Source organism: Hoplias malabaricus, chromosome 5 (assembly GCF_029633855.1).
Source record: "Hoplias malabaricus isolate fHopMal1 chromosome 5, fHopMal1.hap1, whole genome shotgun sequence".
In the NCBI taxonomy this organism is placed as follows: domain Eukaryota; kingdom Metazoa; phylum Chordata; class Actinopteri; order Characiformes; family Erythrinidae; genus Hoplias; species Hoplias malabaricus.
Window position 1 is genome coordinate 30,622,502 of NC_089804.1, and position 19,850 is coordinate 30,642,351.

The window sequence follows — 19,850 nt, forward strand, 5'->3', positions numbered from 1 at the left end:
TATTTGTGCTGACACACAGAGAGAAATACAATACAGTTTTTAAATTATCCTTTTCAACACCTCTATCATGTACATGAAAAGATTTTTGTAACTGAATTTTTTTTTACCATTGCCCTGTGTAAGTATGCCAACACTGGTGAACTTTTGGGTACTGCCTGTTAACAGGCAAATTTTTTTATTTATTTTTCAGTCCTTGTGCTTTCAATTGCTGTCTTGCTACATAAATCACATCACTTTTCAGATTATGGACTGCTAATCAACTTTCTCTTACAGGATTTTCCAGGTAGGAAGTGCAATTCTTAGTTCTGCCAATCATGGGAAGTCTAGGCCCTGATGCAGCAAAGCATTATTGTACCACCACACTTTCATCAGTTTCTTTGCTGGTATACGTCCCTCTGTTGTTACTACTGCTGCAGCATGTCACTCTGCTCACTTCACTGTCAGAGGGCTGTTTGAGACCCACAATGCCTCTGTTGTTGCCAGGGTATGTAGTCCTTCTGCCACTATCACCACAAGGTTACACTGTGCTTCTCGAACTGTTTAAGTGAATGCTTGGTAAGGCGTGCCATTTCACTTGCTCTGTAGTGTAGCTCTCTCTCTGCCAATGTTTGCTTTCAGTGACATGGCAAAAATACCATGATATATATATATTTTTTCAGGATCACAATCTCAATTTTATCACAATTTTTTCATGCTGGTTTTTAACCTCTTAACAACACTTCAGGTGTTTTTTTTAATATTATATACCTAAATTATATACCTAAATCTTGAGCTAGTCAATAAACTAGAGGCAATTTTAAGAAGTAATGTTACTGAAAAGCCTTTAGATTTTTTAAATATATTGAAATGAATCTTCAGTTGTCAAAATATGATCATAACAATTTAGGCAATTTTCTAAATTTAATTTGCAATCTTCACAGACCCCAACATCCCCATAAGGGAAATGATTAATATTACTACAGAAAAAAAAAAAAATCTAAGCTTAATGGCAACATTTTACCTTCCTTAGCAAATTAATCTTATGCACCTCTCCAAATGGCTTTTTACCCTCACCAAACAGGAATAAAGTTCTGACTCACCTAGATTTATTTTGATATTTAGTCTTGTTTCTAACCCAGTACTCTTCCCCCTTAAGGCCAGACATGTTGGACGGAACATTGGCTGTAGAGTGAGTCTGCCTCATTCCTCATCATTTACCATTGCTAATGTATTAGTGGTTTCTACTGCCTCTCTAACATTCAGAAAACAGGACGCTAGTTAGCCAGTTAAGTCCCGGACTCTGACATATGGTGTTGAACCTGGTCCATGCATTTTACAGCACCAGCAATGAAGCCAGAGTGCTTTCACAAAATGCTGCTAGTTAATGTACTCTTTTGTATCTTCATGTCTCTACATGGAGTTTTGCACAGTGCTAACTTTAATCCCTGGTAGTATATGGCTCTCTGTTCCACTGTTGTGTATAGGTAGCTGCCAGGCTGTGGTGAAAAATTGGGCTTGTACTTTGCAGCAGCTGTTACCTTCTTGGAGATGCTTTTGGGTGCAGAGCTTTGCCTGCTGGTGAGGCTGGAGCTTTCTGTGTTTGCATAAGAAGCACAGAACCTTATTCCCACCTAGATGTCTGTTGAGACACAGGCGACCATCTCAACTCCCTGCTCTATGCTATAGCCAGTTCTGTATTGCTTTCCTGCCACCTAGTGCTCCCTTCATCTCACCATTCTGTGCCACTTCTTTGTCATTAGGAACTTGGATGTCTGCTTTGGAGGAGCTATGCCACTGATACTAATATGAAGCAAAGACTCTCATGGGAATTCTTATGCCCCCACTCACTCACTATTTGTGTTCTGACATTTTGTAGTAGTGTCCAAAAACAAATTTCAATACATAAAGATAGGTAGTTTATTATTCAGTGTGTGCTCCTCAGTTGGAAAGAAAGCCTGCAGCCACATCAACTCCTTATGGACAAGGTAGGTGACCCCTGTTGAAGTCTCTTTCAAAGGGGAAGCCACACACTTTAATGCATGCAGTGTCAGGACATACACCAAAATATTATACCTGCAAATGATTTGGATTGATTTTTAAAAACAATGTTAATGCATTTAGAGGATAAATGAGGATATGATAACCATAACCTAGAAAAGTGTGTTAAGTCATATACTACGTTATATTAATGTGTGTATTTTGAGCCGTAGTATTTTATACCGAAGAGTGCTGTTCCAAACTCTACTCATTGGTGGAGCTACAGTTGGCGCAGCTGCGCTTAGAGGGGGGAGGAGGAACAGCTCATACAACAGCCAGCGCGGCGGGGGCAGCGGCAACCGAGAGAGAGAGAGATTTTCTCTAGGTGGAGGCAGCAGACACTCGCTAGCTGTCTGTCTCTCTCTCCGCAGGTCCGCCTTCGTTCTGTCTGAGGCGGCGCTGAGGGGAGTTTGGGTGTTGTATTTGGCTTTCATTCTTTTTTGGACTTCAAACAAAATTTGTTGTCATTGCCTGGTAAAACACAGACGCGGAATATTAACGGTCAAATAACGAAAACAGCTTTTTATTTATTCTTTTTGGGACCGCTGTGCGCTAAACATGAGTTAGTTAGCGCGAGGAGCTAACGAGTGTTTGCTAAGGAAAGAGTTAGCTCACTAGCTGTGCTGCTAGCTCGCTAGCCGCCTGAAGGAAAAAGTGAGAGATGGAGCTCGAGCTTCGCTGAGAGACTGGGACAAAGTTTGAGGCGTTTACTTTTGTTTTTGTTTACTCCGTTTCTTTTTGTACTTAATTTTTATTCGTACTGAGATGGATTCAGCTCCTAGCTTCCAGCCGCCCGCGGGGCTCCAGCAGACCCTCCGCCAGTTCCACCTGAGCTCCATGCGTTCCTTGGGCGGACCGGCCGCCTTCTCGGCTCGCTGGCAGCGAGAGGCTCCTCAGCTGGGCAAAAGCGGAGCGAGCGAGGCGCTGGCTGTGGGCTCCGCGCGCTCTCCGCCTCCACCGCCCGTGCCCGTTCTCCCGGGTCCGCTGCTCGTGCCCCCCGACCGTTCAACGGCGCGCTGCGAGACGGTGCTGGAGCGAGAGACCATTTCGTGCTTCGTGGTGGGAGGCGAGAAGCGTCTGTGCTTGCCACAGATTCTCAATACCGTACTGCGCGACTTCTCGTTGCAGCAGATCAACGCCGTGTGCGACGAGCTGCACGTGTACTGCTCGCGGTGCACCGCCGAGCAGCTCGAGGTGCTCAAAGTCGTGGGCGTGCTGCCGTTCTCCGCGCCCTCGTGCGGGCTCATCACACAGACAGACGCCGAGCGTCTCTGCAACGCGCTCGTGCACGGAGGCACGCTGCCTCCGCCACCACGCATCGCCGCGGAGCTGGCAAGCAGCGAGAAAAGCGTTCCCGTCTACCACGAATGCTTCGGTCGCTGCGAAGGCATGTTTGTGCCCGAGCTGTACGCGAGCCCCGGTGCTGCGTGCGTGCAGTGCTCCGACTGCGGCCTCGTGTTCCCAGCGCGCCGCTTCGTCGTGCATAGCCACCGTCGCCGAGAGAACCGCACATGCCACTGGGGCTTCGACTCGGCCAACTGGCGGGCGTACGTGCTGCTGGACCGGGACCGTGCGGCACCCGCCGAGCACACACAGCTACAGCGCAGACTGGACGAGCTGAAGGAGAAGTTTCAGAGGGGCGGGAAACACAGTGTACCTGAAATCACGGTAAGGATTTACACCTGTGTGTTTGAAAGTTCTTTTTGGCTCGGCTGCGCCTCCGTGCGCGTATGCACATTGTGGTTTAAATGCCAACATTTTTATAAACTGCAAATATTGAACTGTGTGTGGAAGAGTAATGGTGTTTGTATTCATATTCTCGTGTGTGTGGGAAACTTTTGAGTGCGGCCCCCGTGGTTACTTGGCAGTATATATGTACGTCCAGATTTTAACCTGTGTGGGAATGGTGTATATAAGTGAAGCAAAGCATCTCCAAACCTGTAATTTACGAGCGGTGCCCAAATATTTTCTTGTTACACTGTGTTTGTATGAGGCTGAGAGTGTGTCTGTAGGCCTCAGATCAGAAGTCTCGAAGGTGCATGCATTCGTGGGCTAATTTACTGCAGATAGTTTCAGTAATTGAACAAGCAGATCACAACTGTGAAGAAGTTCAGCAGTGTTTAAAAAGTGTAATCTGGGCCAGTCTGGCCATCTGGTCTTTGCCATTTAAATTCAAGGGCTTAAAAGAAAATTAGAATAATATATTTTACATATTACACTAATGCAACTAACAAAACTAATGTATTGTACAACGTAAAAGTCAATAATAAAAAAAAAAAAACTACTCTGCCACCCTCTCGCATCTAAAAACTGAGTTTTAAGAATAGGGATCCTGCGGAATCATTGTACTCCGCATGAGCCGAGGCTAAAAATGGTTTTGGTTTTAAGTAAGATTTGATTTTATCAGAACATCAAGAAGTGAACTCAAGAATGCTGTTTTGACCACATTAACCCAAACGATCATGCTGGCAAGAGCAGGCCACAGCTCTAGCAAAACTCTTGTGACTTTATTCAGAAACTGGAAATTTTTGTGCAACGGCCAATGTAAAACAACACATTTTTACAATGTAGCAAAATGATTTACCTGGTAGTGTTGGGATGTAGGGGACTCTTGGTTTTGTGCATGTAAAGGTTGATAGTTTTCAAGTGTGTTTACAGACAGCTTGTGTTTATGATAATCTGTGTGTTGTGGCTTAAATGGTCAGACTTCACCTCTGTGTGTGTTTGTGATGGTCATAACTGCTAACTGGCTGTAACTAATAAGAGTTTGAGGTACAATAAAAATTTGTCTAAAGTAGGGTCTGAAAGTTACATAATTTTAATATAGAATAGCGCAGTTTCAAAGAAGACATTTGCCACAACACATCTGATGAAAAATCACACAATTTACTTAATTTTTATAATAATATATATATAATAATAGTATAATAATTTTATGGTAACAGCTGAACTAGAGAGGGTACTGGTGTGATTCTGACTTTTGGTATCAAGCTGATCTCAGCAGTATATGCTGGATTGGACATAAAAGGAAATAAATAACAAAACTGATACAATCCTGTTACAAATCTATACTGAAATGGCACATAAACATATTCTTGTCTTGATGTTAGGTGTGCATTTTTGAGGAAAAAGAAGTAAGTCTGGTATTGGTATTGGAGAGTAGTTAAGTATTCAGTACTGTTATCTGAATTGGAACCAAAAGTATTTGCCACTGCTGTTCAAGGTCTTAGATTCATATATCTCTCCAGTGGCTTTATGAGAATTGCAGGAACATCTGCACTGTCCAGTGAACATTGTTAATACATGTGATATACATCTGTTTAGAGTGTATGATTTAACAAACATTATCATTAAAGAACATTCTTTCCAGTTTTACCTCTGTGGCAATCAAAGTGTTTCATATGGATGTGGATCAGTCCTTTATCCCTGTCCATAATAAATATTACTTTTACTTTTTCTGCATTTGTTGTCTTTTATTTATTTTAATGAATTTAAAAGCTTTTATTTTTTGAAATGCATTTCCACATTGTTTTGGAATTTTATAAGATTTAGACATGAGACACCTTTATTCTTAAAATGTGAAAAGGGATTTATTTTTAACACCAGAATGTATGATCAGAAAGTAGAAGAAATTTAAAGTTAGATACACCGTTTTTAATGGTTCAACACTTGTCTTCCTAAGCATTTGAAATAAGACAAATATTCAAATGTTTTGCTCCTAAAATGACATTAGCCAGCATCTATTACCAAAATAAAGTTGTCTTTTGTGTAGTGATGCATAGATTTAAAATTTTGTGCTAATATGATAACCGATAATTAGCACCTTGAAGTAGCCTATACAGATATTAATAACTAGTGTTGCACTGATACCTTATTGGTATCAGCACTGATACTGTCACTTAAACACAGTATTAGTATAGTTTACAGAGAGCATCAGTATCATAGGTGTGTTGAATCATGAAACAAATACTGATGCACATGTAGGCCGCTAGATGCAGCTCAAATTTAAATTTGGGGCAGATTATAAACTGACTGGGTATTTCACACTAGACAACTGTTTTTGTCCATTTTTAAGGAGACTGGAAAAATTTCACACAAACTACATGACCCCAAATTTCCCAACCAAACACGCAACTTGCCTTTCCTAGGAAACACAGATAAATACGGACATACAACTCGCTGTGGTTATTGTTTGCTCTGCTATTTGTGTAGATCCAGAAAGAAAATAAAACGTCAGAATTATCTTTATATTGTGGATGTGAAGACGTGGTCATCGTGGTCTCTACTCACTGCAGCGGGAACTGGAGATTGGTAGAATAGCACATAGTTGCGGCTATGTTCCACCTTAAATGGTTCTGAAACAGCGGTAGCAGTTTTGCGTCATTAAAGTTGGAATGTAAAATTACAATAAAGTTGGAATAGAGGCTGTAATAGTGTGTTTTGTGGCGCACCGTGTTCTCCTACAGGTAATACTCGATATTTGGGGACATGTGCATCCAGTTCATTGTAATGTTTTGTAGTTTCCCATAGTTTTACAGTTTAATCTGTTCCCCATTGTAGAGCTCCACTGCACGTGCCTGTGTTTACTTTCGGTGCTCTGTCCTTATTGGCTGCTGACAAAACTTGTTCAGCCGTTAGTTGGTGGAGAGAACACTACATGATCATGTCCACATGGTGTGATATGCTGGGGCTGGTCTGAATGGTGATTTTGAGGCAAAAAAAATGTGTGGTGTAAGCCCAGCACACCAAAGAACACTGACTTTATTTAAACAACCACAAAGAAGCAAGCTAACACAATCAGCAGCAGTCCTTAGAAAGTGCATTTCTTGACCAATATCCTCATGAGTTGTTCAGTCGGGCTTAAGATTAAGGATAAGATTATGCCTTCCTATTTGATACATCATTGTGGAAATATGTATTTTTTTATGGCTCTGAAACTTTACATTTTTTAATGTGCCGTTAACAAGAAGTAAATGTTGTTAATAACATTACATTTGTGAGTTTAGCTATATAAATACCTGGATGTATAGGCACATATGTAGTAGTTAAGGGGTGCAGCACCGGATTTGTTTTGAAGAATGAGAGTTGAAGCTAGTTTGTGTAATTGTTTATCATTGTGTTCCAGTAATAAATTAAATGTATTCAAAATATCTCTTTTCATGTGTTTTATATAGGAAGGGCTCCTGCACTCTGGTGGTTCAAAGCATCATTCTGTAGTTTACCCTGGTGTGTGTGTGTTTACACTGCTATCTGTACTGTGTACTGAGCATTGCTGATATTTTAAATTAGTTTTCACCAGGGAGAAATTTAATGTTCTGTAATGAAACTGTTTTCTGCAGAAACTGTGAAAAATGAAACGGCATACATAGTTGTGCAGTTACAGCACATATGTGCAAGCTCAAAAAAGGCACCAAATTATCAGTTGTAGTATTGGCTGAAATTCCAATATCAAATAGATGACATTAATTTAAAAAAATCCACATTTCAGTTGCCAATATTGTGCATCGCTATATTTGTGACTTGCCTTTAGAAATAGGGATTGTTTTCATGCTCAAGGGCCTCTGCATATGATAAATGGTGCTGTTGGGACTTTATTATGAGCAAGAGATAGTGAGGTCTGGGGGATGAGAGAGAAGTAAGCATTTTGTTTTGAAGGGTGCTGTGTGTGAGTATATGGGGGTGTACAGGTCATCCCCCAAAAACCTGTGGTGTTTGGGGTCACTGCTGACCCTGTGTGTGAGCGGTCACAGACGCCATTTGGCAGCTGCTGAGTGTGGTGTGTGTGTTGGGGGAGGGGGGTACCATGGTGTTACTCTAGGCTTGACGTGCTGATTAGGACAAATGCAGTTTTATTCTTTGTGAGAAACATGACACATTCTGTATTCTAAATTCAATATTGATTGCTATGTCAACATAGATGTTAGCAATGTGCTTAAGAAATGCAGTGCCATTTATTCTTAATCATCATGCACTGAAGAAAATCCCAGAACTTCTATTATTATTGACCAGAGGGGTATAGGTCTCCCTTTGTGGACCTTGGTTCCTCCCAATGTTCCCTTCCTTCCTCAGCTCAGAGGGAGATTTTCCTTACCACTGTCGCCTCTGGCTTGCTCTCTGCTGGGGGATTTTTATATCTTTTACATTTAATGTTAAAACTTTACTGGAATTCTGTGAAGCTGCTTTGTGACAACATCCATTGTAAAAAGCGCTATACAAATAAATTTGATTTGAATTACATTTGAATTTGTTTGTGTTGTTGAAGTGTTCTTAGGGTTTTACATTAAATGTGCTACACTTAACACAGAATCGCTTATTGTAAATGTAAAGGTACACAGGAAAAGATGTATCCCATACCAGTCCATTCGAGCTACACGTAGGGCCCAGCTCACTCGCTTCCAACATGAAATCATGTTTCTGCTAGAATATATTGTTGAACATTTTAAATGAAAATTTATCCGATCTGTTCAGGATGGTGTGTGTTTTCGGGTGAGTCTTTGTACTGGTTCATTGTCAGAAGTGTCCCAGTTAGTATGGCGGTCAGCTCCCCCGGGACGTGTGTGAGTAGGGTGTGAGTAGGGGGGTAATAAATCATCCTGATGGAGTTGAATGAATGTGAAGCAGACTGCCCTATCTCACTTACACACCACACACCAATTCTGTGTTATCACTTATGTTGTACGTTCTTTAAAGAAGGCTTTAGTGTCTGGTTGTTGAAATATCCAGTGAATGGTGTACAACATTGTATTTACAAATTTTTCTTAGGCTTTGCTATGTGAAATCTTGGGGAGATGCTCTTTGTATTGATTAATAGTACTTTAATCTGGAAAGATTTATTTTTCAAAAATTGTATTGATCAATTTGTCATGCATTTATGAAATGATAAAGGCTACCTGATATTTTAAAATAGCTAAACATGTTTTTCTTTGTCACATTTTCTATCCTTTTAGTTTTTTGTAAGCAATAATGGTTATGTCCAGCTGTTGCTAAATAAGTAGTCCACATTATCACATGACTGAAAGGACATGCCGCAGAGTCTGTGTTGTGGATAAAGAACTGACCTGAATCCTTTGAGGCCAGTGTCCAGACTTTGTCTGGCCTGCTGCAGCAGTGGACAGATTGTTGGGAAAATGGTGTTGGACATTCATTAAGAAATTGCAGCTCTGTCCGCTGGGGCCTTGACATGTTTAGACCAAGGTCCGTGACACGTAACCTCTCTGCAAAGCCAGTGAACCACCTCCCCTGCCCCAACCCCCCTTTTTTTTATTTCCAGCCAGCCAGTGACATGACCTTTTGGATCTCCAACTGGACAGATGGCTATCTGATAAAAGACCCAACAAAAGGCAAATAGGTTGCCAGCAGAACATTTACAACAATAGCACATTATGAATTGGTGTTGGCATAATCTGCAGAAATTTTTATTGCAGAAGAAATTTTATCAGTGACCCAAACAGTTTTCCATCTGTGAACTCCTTCAGAACACAATTTATATCCATCTGTGAATTGGCATCTGTGTTGAGGGCTCTGGAGCGTCTCATAAATGTAAACTAGAAACCTGCTTATCCTAAACGAAATGGCAAATGATTGCGCAGCTTAGATTGTTGTCCCACCCTGATAAGAAGACTGGTAGCACATTTCCACCAGCGTGGAGCGGGCTCCGTTCCAGTTCGCAAACCTAATTTTGAACCGTTCAGTGCATTTCCACCAACAAAAAAAGGGTTCCGCAACCCAAAAAAGTTTTTTTGCAGCGGGAATAAAAGAATAGTTTTTCAACCAAAACCGTGACGACTTGTGTGCATGTCTACAGGTGCTGGAAAAAGTTGTTTTATTTCAGTAATTCCATTCAAAAAGTGAAACTTGTATATTATACTCATTCATTATACACAGACTGATATATTTCAAAGGTTTATTTATTTAATTTGATGAATGGAACAGACAACAAATAAATCCCAAATTCAGTATCTCAGAAAATTAGAATATTGTGAAAAGGTTCAGCCCTGTGAAGGACTGGCGCCCCTTCCAGGGTATATTCCCTCCTTGCGCCCAATGATTCCAGGTAGGCTCTGGACCCACCGTGACCCTGAACTGGTTAAGCGGTTACAGATAATGAATGAATAGGTTCAATATTGAAGACACCTGGTGCCACACTCTAATCAGATAATTAACTCAAAACCTGCAAATGGACTCTGTCTAGTTCTGTAGGCTACACAATCATGGGGAAGACTACTAACTTGACATTTGTTCAAAGGATGACCATTGACACCTTACACTAGCAAGGCAAAACACAAAAGGTCATTGCTAAAGAGGCTGGCTGTTCAGGGCTCTGTGTCCAAGCACATTAATAGAAAGGCGAAGGGAAGGAAAATGTGGTAGAAAAAAGTGTACAAGCAGTAGGGATGGCCGCACCCTGGAGAGGATTGTGAAACAAAACCCATTCAAAAATGTGGGGGAGATTCATAAAGACTGGACTGCAGCTGAAGTCAGTGCTTCAAGAACCACCACGCACGGACATATGCAAGATATGGGTTTCAGCTGTCGCATTCTTTGTGTCAAGCCACTCTTGAACAAAAGATGACGTCAGAAGCATCTCGCTTCCAAAAAGGACTGGACTGCCACAGAGTGGTCCAAAGTTATGCTCCCTGATGAAAGTACATTTTGCATTTCCTTTGGAAATCAAGGTCCCAGAGTCTGGAGGAAGAGAGGAGAGGCATAGGATCCACGTTACTTGGGGTCCAGTGGAAAATTTCCACAGTCAGTGATGGTTTGGGGTGCCATGTCATCTGCTGGTGTTGGTCCACTGTGTTTTCTGAAGTCCTAGGTCAAGGACGTTTTAGAGCACTTCATGCTTCCTGCTGCTGACCAACTTTCTGGAGATGCAGATTTCATTTTCCAACAGGACTTGGCACCTGCAGACTCTGTGCCAAAGCTACCAGTACCTGGTTTAAGGACCATAGTATCCCTGTTCTTAATTGGCCAGCAAACTAGCCTGACCTTAACCCCATAAAAAAATCTATGGAGTATTGTGAAGAGGAAGATGCAATATGCCAGACCCATCAATGCAGAAGAGCTGAAAGCTGCTATCAGAACAACCTGGGCTCTCATAACACTTGAGCGGTGCCACAGACTGATCGACTTCATGCCACACTGCATTGCCCCAACTAAGTATTGAGTGCTGTACATGTTCATACTTTTCAGTTGGCCATCAATTTTTTTGTATTGGTCTTAATATTCAAATTTTCTGGTATAACTGAATTTGGGGTTTTCATTAGTTGTCCGATATAATAATCAAATTAAAAGCTTTAAACACTCAAAATATATCAGCCTGTGTGTAATGAATGAGTATAATATTCACGTTTTAAATGGAACTACTAATATAAATCAACTTTTTCATAATATTCAAATTTTATGGTCAGCACCTGTAATCGTACAGGTGCAAGGAGCAATGGCAACACCTATGAAGATGTATGTAACGAGCACTAATGCCTGCAGCTAGTGTATATGCTCTGCAATCTTCTAACTGCTGTTTAAAACTGGTGTAAAACACCAAGGTTCCTATAAGCCAGAATGGAGCTAGTTCAAGAACCAGTGTTCTTTTGGTGGAACGGGGCTATGGGTGTCCCTATGCCTATCTTTCTTTTTTGTCACACACACAAACAGGGCAGGACACTGTCTCTTACCCTCCTTCACTCTCTCACACACGCACACACACACCTCTGGCTCTGACAGAAGATAACTTCAATGCATTCCAAATACATCATTATGTCAAGAACATCCTGGCGATCAGTTTGGTGCAAATTTTTTGTAAGGACCTTTCCTAGTGCCAAACAATTGCTCATAACTTATTTTAAGCATACAGGTGTCAGAAACAGGACATTTTTAACTGTTTAAAATTTAAATTAAGTCTCTAGGTAAATGTGTAATGAATTTATGAGAAAATGTTTGGCTGAAAAGTGGAATACCTCAAACAATTTTGAAATTTCTTTACCAAAAACACCATTATGACCTGCCAGAGTACACTCAGAAAATGCATGTGATGGCTGAGACCCTCCCTAGTGCCAAACAAACGCACAACTCAAAAACTGTATTGTGAATTAATTACAAATGTACTGGTGTTAGAAAGGGGAAATTTCTCCATAGCTGCCACTCCTCTGAGTTGAAGACTCTGGTGAGCTAGTAAACAAGCAAGTTATCCAGCTATTCAGCAAACTATTGGGAAGAAATGAAAGACATAAACAGAACAAACAACACTAAACGATACAGAATGGATTAAGTCTGAGTAGAGCAGAGATGGCAGCAACACACAGTTGGTGTGTTTAATGGCGTATCAGTGGTGTTATCAGCTGGTGTGTGTAGCAGATTAACAGTGGGAAAAGCAGACCCACTTGGTCGGCAGTACAGCGGAGATGGCGGCCACGCTGGAACGGTGTGTACAGTAAAGTAACAGCGGGGATAAAAGCCAGTCTTGGATCGGCATTACAGCAGAGTAGCAGCAGTAGGGAGAACCAATTTCTAGACACTCCAAATTGTTTAATTTAGTAGATTATTATAATAATTATTATAATATAATAATTTAGTAGATTATTTTTTTGTTGTAACAGTGCTTCTTGGCAATAAATCTTATACCATTGGAAAGCCTGTTAATTTCTCTTTTAACTGATGCCACATTTGTAAGGAACATGCATTTGTGGGCTGAGTTGTTGGTTGCATTCATGAAAAATGCCAAACTTCTTATTTTGTTGTTGCTATTAATACTTGTTTTCACCTTCTGGTACCCCCACGCACCTGATTGGCAGCACCTGTGACCTGCTGCAGTTGTTAGTAGGTGTCTGCTCCTAGAATCCACATGCTATGTTTGACTGATCTGGATAGGGTCCATGCGACAAGGCAACTTCCAGCTGGTGTTCCTCAAAACCAAGTTGCAGCATTATTTGGAATGAGCCTTGGTGGCATCTTCAAATTGAAGGCCAAGTTCCATATAACGGGGCATGTCAGAGACAGGCTGCGAAGTGGGCATCCCAAGTAGTCAACACAGCCAATCTCTGGTCTCATCGGGCTGCCAGGAAGCCTCCCATGACTGCCCTTCACCGTCTGGCCTTTTTGCGCTGGTGTAGGCAACATGTGCACCGGAACCTGAACATTTTGGAGGAATGTTGTGCTCAGCAATGAGTCCAGATTCTGCCCATAGCAGTTGAATCATAGGGTCAAAGTGTGAAGACACATGAGAAAGCTATGCTGATTGCTGCACTGATAAGAGTAACATGTTTTGGTGGAGGCAGTGTGATGGTGTGGGGCGGCATCTCCCTCACTGGAAAAACGAGGCTTGTCATCTTTGGATGCTATCTCAATGCAGAGATATTGAGATGAAATTCTACAACTAGTGGCAATCCTATATCTCCACAGTCTGGTACTGAACTCTGTCCTCCAAGATGACAGCGCTCGCCCCCACAGATCGGGTTTTATCAGATTTTATGTGACAAATAAATGAATCTGAATCTGTTGGCTGACTTGTGACAAATGCTGGTTGAAGAATGGGATGCCATCCCACAGCAGTCTGTGACTAGGCTGATGACCAGCATGAGGAGGAGCTGTCAGGCTGTTGTGGCTGTGTATCGTTCTTCCACATGCTGCTGAGGCTCCTGTTTGTTAAATGAATAAAGTGTTAAATTGCCAATATGTCTTGTTTCTTCAAACTTCAATCATCCAGTCCATCAAACACCAAATGGCATTGGCAAAGAGGATTTGGCTAATTTTTCATGGGTGCAACCCACATACTCAGCTCTACTGCTCATCCCATAAATGCATGTTTCTTATAAATGTGGCACCATTTAAAACGGAAATTAATAGGCTTTCCAAAGGTATAAGACTTATTGCCAAGAATCATTGTTATTACAAAGAAATAATCTACCAAACATAAATTTCCTTACTTTTTGTGCTAAGTTTATATATAATATAAATAATCACATGAAACCACACCACAGACACATTAAAGACCAAAGATGTCTGTAGGATCATACATGAATGACTGTATAATGCTAATTCTACTCACCTGTGCCGTTTTATTATGTAATATTACCTTATGTAAATTGACAACTTCAGTTCAAATTAAATGCCATAGTAACGTTAACAGCATTCGGTTCTACAGCGATGGAGAGCTGTTAATCACGCATGGTGGTTAGTATATTGGACCACGACCTAACTATTCTGAGAGCTCCTAGGAGCATATTTTGGTAATTTTTGAGGATCATATTTCATTTTTTTTTTTAGCTATGCTGAACGTTACGGCGTCAAAATGGGTCTTAAATTTCTGAGAACCAAAAAACAGAATCCATAGCCATTAAATATAATTTTGTAATTGAGAAAACTGTCATTAATATTCAGAGTTATAAAAACAGGTTTATAAACAGAATATTTCTGTATATAATCTTCAATTTTGAGTTTAATATTCTTGAATACGTTTTCGCTTTCATTCCGCCTTTTCTCGATTGCGCTATTCTCAGTCTCTCTTTCGCCTCCAGAAGTTTCTCACTTTGACTTTTGATGGAGGTTGGGATGTAGACAGTCATTGGCTGCTTAAGTTAAGCCCCGCCCACCCAGCTGATTCTGCACACCCCGCTACGTCAGTGAGAGCGTGGCAATCTTACACTGATTGGAAAAAGACCGATCGGTAAACACAGGTAAGCCATATCAAATATTTTTAACGATTATGTCTTTTAGTAATGCACAGTTCGTCATAGCTTAGAGTCATTTTGCAATCAGGGAGTGTGTGCAGAATCTGCTGGGTGGGTGGGGCTTAACTTTAGCATCCAATGACTGTCTAGTTCCTGACACCGTCAAAAGCGAGAAAGTTCTGGAGGTGAAAGCGAGACTGAGGGAATCGCAACTGAGAAAACGTGGAATGAAAGCAAAAACGGATTCTTCAAGCAAATATTGTTTACAAACCTGTTTTTATAACTCTCAATATTAATGACAGTTTTCTCAATTATAAAAATACATTTATTGTTTATTGATTCTGTTTTGTGGTTCTCAGTTCTTTAGAACCTATTTTGATGCCATAGAACGTTTCACATAACACCCAAGTTTAGAATTATACCAAGGGGGCAGGTGACTGTAGTGGGAGAGGTTAGTATGTGTCAGTGAGAGAGAAAATGGGGGTGGTGAGTGTGCAATGGGAGAGGTATGTGTCAGTGAGAGAGATGAGAGGCAGTGCGTGTATGCTCTATCTGTGAGACTCAGTGGCAGTTAGAGTGTGACTGACATCTTTGATGGGAGGTTTTTTATTTTTAAACGCAAATTTATTAAAAACCACAAATCCGATTGACTCCAGTTACATAGCACACCTCTTAGTGCCAAGAGCTTCTAAAGGCCATTTGAAGAGTTTTTACCAGGGATCCAAGTTGCGACTAAAATGGTTGCAATTGTGACATCAAATATTAATTTGTGATTAAAATAATGAATTAAATCACCACTGGCAACAGGTGACAACTTTTGATTATTATATAATTTTTTTATTATTATTATTTTACATTTTTTTTTACCTTCAATCACATGGACGTGTGTGGCTATCCAAAAATGCCTGCATGTCTGTGGGATTTTGTGAACTTGAACGTGAACTTTTTGGCTGGAGCCCTCTGTACATTAAAGGGTTCAGATTGTATTAATCACAGAAAACCAGAGAATAATAATAATAATTATAATAAAATATAAGAAGTGCTTTTCAAGCACTATAATAATGGTATAAAATGAATAACAATATAGCATTAATGCAGTGTTCAACAATAATATCAATCATATGCCAATGTAATTATACCATATATACAAATTTATATTTATACCATAATTGCTCAAGTCAAAATAATGCTGGCTAGCCTTTTACAACATTACACATCAAGGGTTTATCAATGGGTTATCCATATTCCAAATAAAACATATTATTAAGATAATCAGTCACACCGATGCATATTGAATTAATTAGCTAGCATCAGTATACCTAGTTCCGGCCACTTGTAAATACAACATCAGAAATCTTAGCTAACTGTAAATAAATAGTTATTTTTGAGGAGTCATATGTGTGTAGATTAATGTCAAAGGTTTGCTTGATTTTGAAAGAAAATATGTTTTTAGATAAACGCTTTTGTAGTAGGTGCCAAAACTGCTAAGATTATTGGCCCCCCTAACTTTGGCAATTCTCCTGCTTGTGACAGTCAAACGAGACAGTTGCTACCACATTCAATGGTTTTGAGAGGTTTACAATGAGATTACGTTTGTCCTGTGTTGGTATCCGTACTCTACATATAAGGACTACAATGGCAGTAGATTTTTTCCCCTTAGAGAAAAGGAAGCTAACCGGTAAGCTAACATTTACACTGAGGGAAATATCCGTCACGAAATGTAAATGTGTTGTGTATTACATGCAGTTTTGCACATAATGGATTACAACACTGTTAGAGATACTTAAATATTGTTTAGGTTTATGATGTTTTGCAAGACTGATGTTTAAATGTTCGACTGATGCGTGAACTTACGTTTTATTGTTTTACCCCCTGTGATTGGAGAAGAGAGAGCAGAACTGCACCATATACGGCAGTGGCCGGAAATAGAGGGACAGCCGGAGTTGGGGGGAAGACAGCTATATAACTGGTTTTTAATCTGTTATTTTCTTTTATCCAGCACATGTCATGCAGAAGTTGACGGTGTACCCAGAGCGAACAGATTTGTGCAGTAAATTAGAATCAGATTCTCATGTAACTTTTGAATGGAACAGATATGAAACTTGTCTTTGTTCTTCTCCACATGATGTCCTCTCTAAGATTTTAAGCATAATAGTGTGGTTTAAAGTGACAGAGGCCACAATGAATGTGTGTTTGTAAGTTTCTATAGAATTTCTGCTAATTTAAGAAGTTTCTTTTGAGTCATTTGCTTTAATCAGAATTTCATTGGATTTATTACATTAAATCTAATATTGTGTGTTAATCAATATCAGTTATTTGCCAGGTCCATTTGGGACAATGCTCATGTGTTATTTCAATAAATCTGTCATGCAAAACACCAGTATAATCTGAGAACAACATTTAGTATATTGGGCTCTGAGGTGTTGAATGGACTTGATAACCAATTTACCCATGGCTGTGTATGGAGGTGGCCCTCTGCGTGCGAGTTTGCGTGCATAATTCCTGGATCATCTAGGCCGGTGGGGGAAGAGATTAATATGAGCTTACCGCCTCCTCATCTCCATCCCCATCTGTCTACTGACTTTGCAGTGTGTATTGTGCGGCTCTATGCCAACCAGGTCCTCTCTCACAGTGCCACCCACTAACACTGAATGATATATTGTTTGCTATTATTTTCATAATTCAGTTGATCAAAGATGATCACAGTGTTTATCTTTCAAGTACTTGTTATTTAAGTACTCCTCCCTTATATTCTGTGCAATATGCGTCAGATAAAGGCATCTGATTTGATAAAAGATTTATTTTGATAAAATAGGTTTATGATTTATGGTTTAAAAATGTTAAACATGTGTATCCCAATCACAAATATAAAGCAGTGCTGGCCCTGGTGGGGTAGATAAGTGAGAGTCTCTCATTTTCTTTCTCTCTCTCTCTCTCTCCCTCCATTTGAGAGAGAGTTTGTTTTAGGCTTTGCCTGTTTCTTTTGCTGTCAGTGCACCATGTTGTGAACTTGGTGGTTTTATAGTGTACCTAAGCTACTGCATGCCTAGACAAGTTCTTAAAACTTAAAACTGCAAACTAGTGGCCACAGATTGTGGTGGTGCAAAAACTCTTGGCTGTGTATTTTCTGTGTGCTTCATGTATGAATTGTGTTCTTCAGGTTTGCACTGACAAATAAAAATACTGATTTTAAATCACTTGTGGATTGTGAGCTGTGGAGTTTCTGTACTGTTTGTGAGTAAAGAGATATTAAATTCAAATGGGTACTTCCCAGATACATTGTTGTATCATATGATATTTAGCATTTTGTTTCCAACAAAAGGTATGCATTTCATTTGGCATAAAACTTTTGAGTTTTTATCAGTACACCCTGTATGATACTTATATAACATTTTCCAGTATGCATCAGATATCATTGAGAAGGATGATAATATGATCTCGCAGAGAGAATGGGTTAAAGCATAGTGTGATATGTTTTGCCACCAATACATTTGACAAGGCAGTGTTGTTGATATTATCAGTTTTTCAGATTGGCCCTGTAGTTGAGTGATCATCTTTAACTTTATTGATTAAATAAGGCTAAGTGCCTTGCCCAAGGACACCACCACTAAAATACGCAGACAGGCCTGATATTTGAAACACCCTACCACATTAACACACAGCTACTGGATCTGTCGTGGCTGCTGTTATGATGACTTAAAAAAATAAAAAATAAAAAAAGATCAGACTGTACATAATTTTTTAACTGTAGGTCACAAATTATCATACAGTTCTGGGTAAAAAGTGTTTCCACAATTGTTTTTCCACCCATTCCATGTTTATATTCGTACAACCCCAATTCCAATGAAGTTGGGACGTTGTGTAAAACTTAAATACACTGCAAACAAGATATTTAATGTTCAATTGAGGTTCGTTAAACTGATGATATTCAGTAACGAATATTACCACATGGGCACAGGAAAACTTCAGAAAAACATTGTCAGTGAACACAGTTCATCGCTCCATCTACAAAGCAAGTTAAAACTCTTCCATGCAAAGTGAAAGCTATATATCAAAAACACCCAGAAACGCTGCTAGCTTCTCTGGGGCCGAGCTCATCTGAGATCGACTGATGCAAAGTGGAAAAGTGTCCTGTGGTCTGACAAGTCCACATTTCAAATTGTTTTTGGAAATCATGGACGTCATGTCCTCCAGGCCAAAGAGGAAAACGACTGTCCGGATTGTTATCAATGCAAAGTTCAAAAGCCAGCACCTCTGTTTAGTAATCGCCCGAAATGGGTTTTTTGATAGCCGATGCCGATATTTAGACAAAGTAGTGGACGATTGCCGATATGTAAAGCCGATATTCCCATTCCTCAGGCAGTGAATAAACTAGAAGCATTATAATGATTTGTTTTTACAGAAAACTCTTTAAATTTGTAAAAGAAACCATTTAGAGGTCCTGAAATATATATGACGTAGTCAAACGCTTATGAAAAACACGAAAAATTGTAGGCGCTTATCTTATTTTTGGAAAAAAAATGTTAGTGACTATAAACTGAAGAGTTCATGAGTCCCATTACTTTTTTCTTTTTAAAATTGTGTCTCGAGGGGTACTCATACTCATTTGAAGTTATTCAAGCTGGAGCAGACAGTGGACAGATGGCCTCTCCAAGTATCTCTTTAGACCCCAACCTCTCCATATGGAAAATGATTATGTTTACTGCAAGAATACAGTGTATATATCTTGTCTAGATCTAATGTCGACATCTCATCTTTTCTTAACTTTCTATGAGAATCCCGTCTCCTGTCCCTCACCAATTGGCCATTTACCCTCACCAGACAGTAAAAACCCTGAGTTATGGTGTGTTTTATTCTGATGTAATGAGTTTATTTCTGGTGTTTACACTTGTTTCTCACCGAGTACAGTGTTCTTTTAAATGAGCTGCACTCTGATTGGCTGTAGAGCAAGGCAACCTTCCCCACACCCCTGCTGCATTTAAATGTCCTCAGTGGGAGAAATGGAACTAGTAAAAAACATCTAAGCTTTGAAACATGTTTATTGACTTGAATTTTGTTTGTGGAGATTGTGGCTGCCAAATAGAACCGTTTGAGTCTCTCTCATGGTGTCTGGGTCTTTTAGGCGCTGAAAAATATGCACTCTGCTGCGTGTTTGTCCCTCCTCCTTGG

General features: G+C 40.0%; 1 protein-coding gene across 1 annotated transcript in view; it reads left to right on the forward strand.

Moving 5' to 3' along the window:
• Positions 1 to 2,333: 2,333 nt before the first annotated feature.
• skib (v-ski avian sarcoma viral oncogene homolog b) overlaps positions 2,334 to 19,850 on the forward strand; it is a 68,898-nt gene continuing 51,381 nt past the window's right edge. Inside the window, exon 1 of the mRNA XM_066672908.1 lies at positions 2,334 to 3,684. Coding sequence (XP_066529005.1) covers positions 2,782 to 3,684 — 903 coding nt within the window. The 5' untranslated portion in view covers positions 2,334 to 2,781. The remainder of the gene's footprint in view (positions 3,685 to 19,850) is intronic.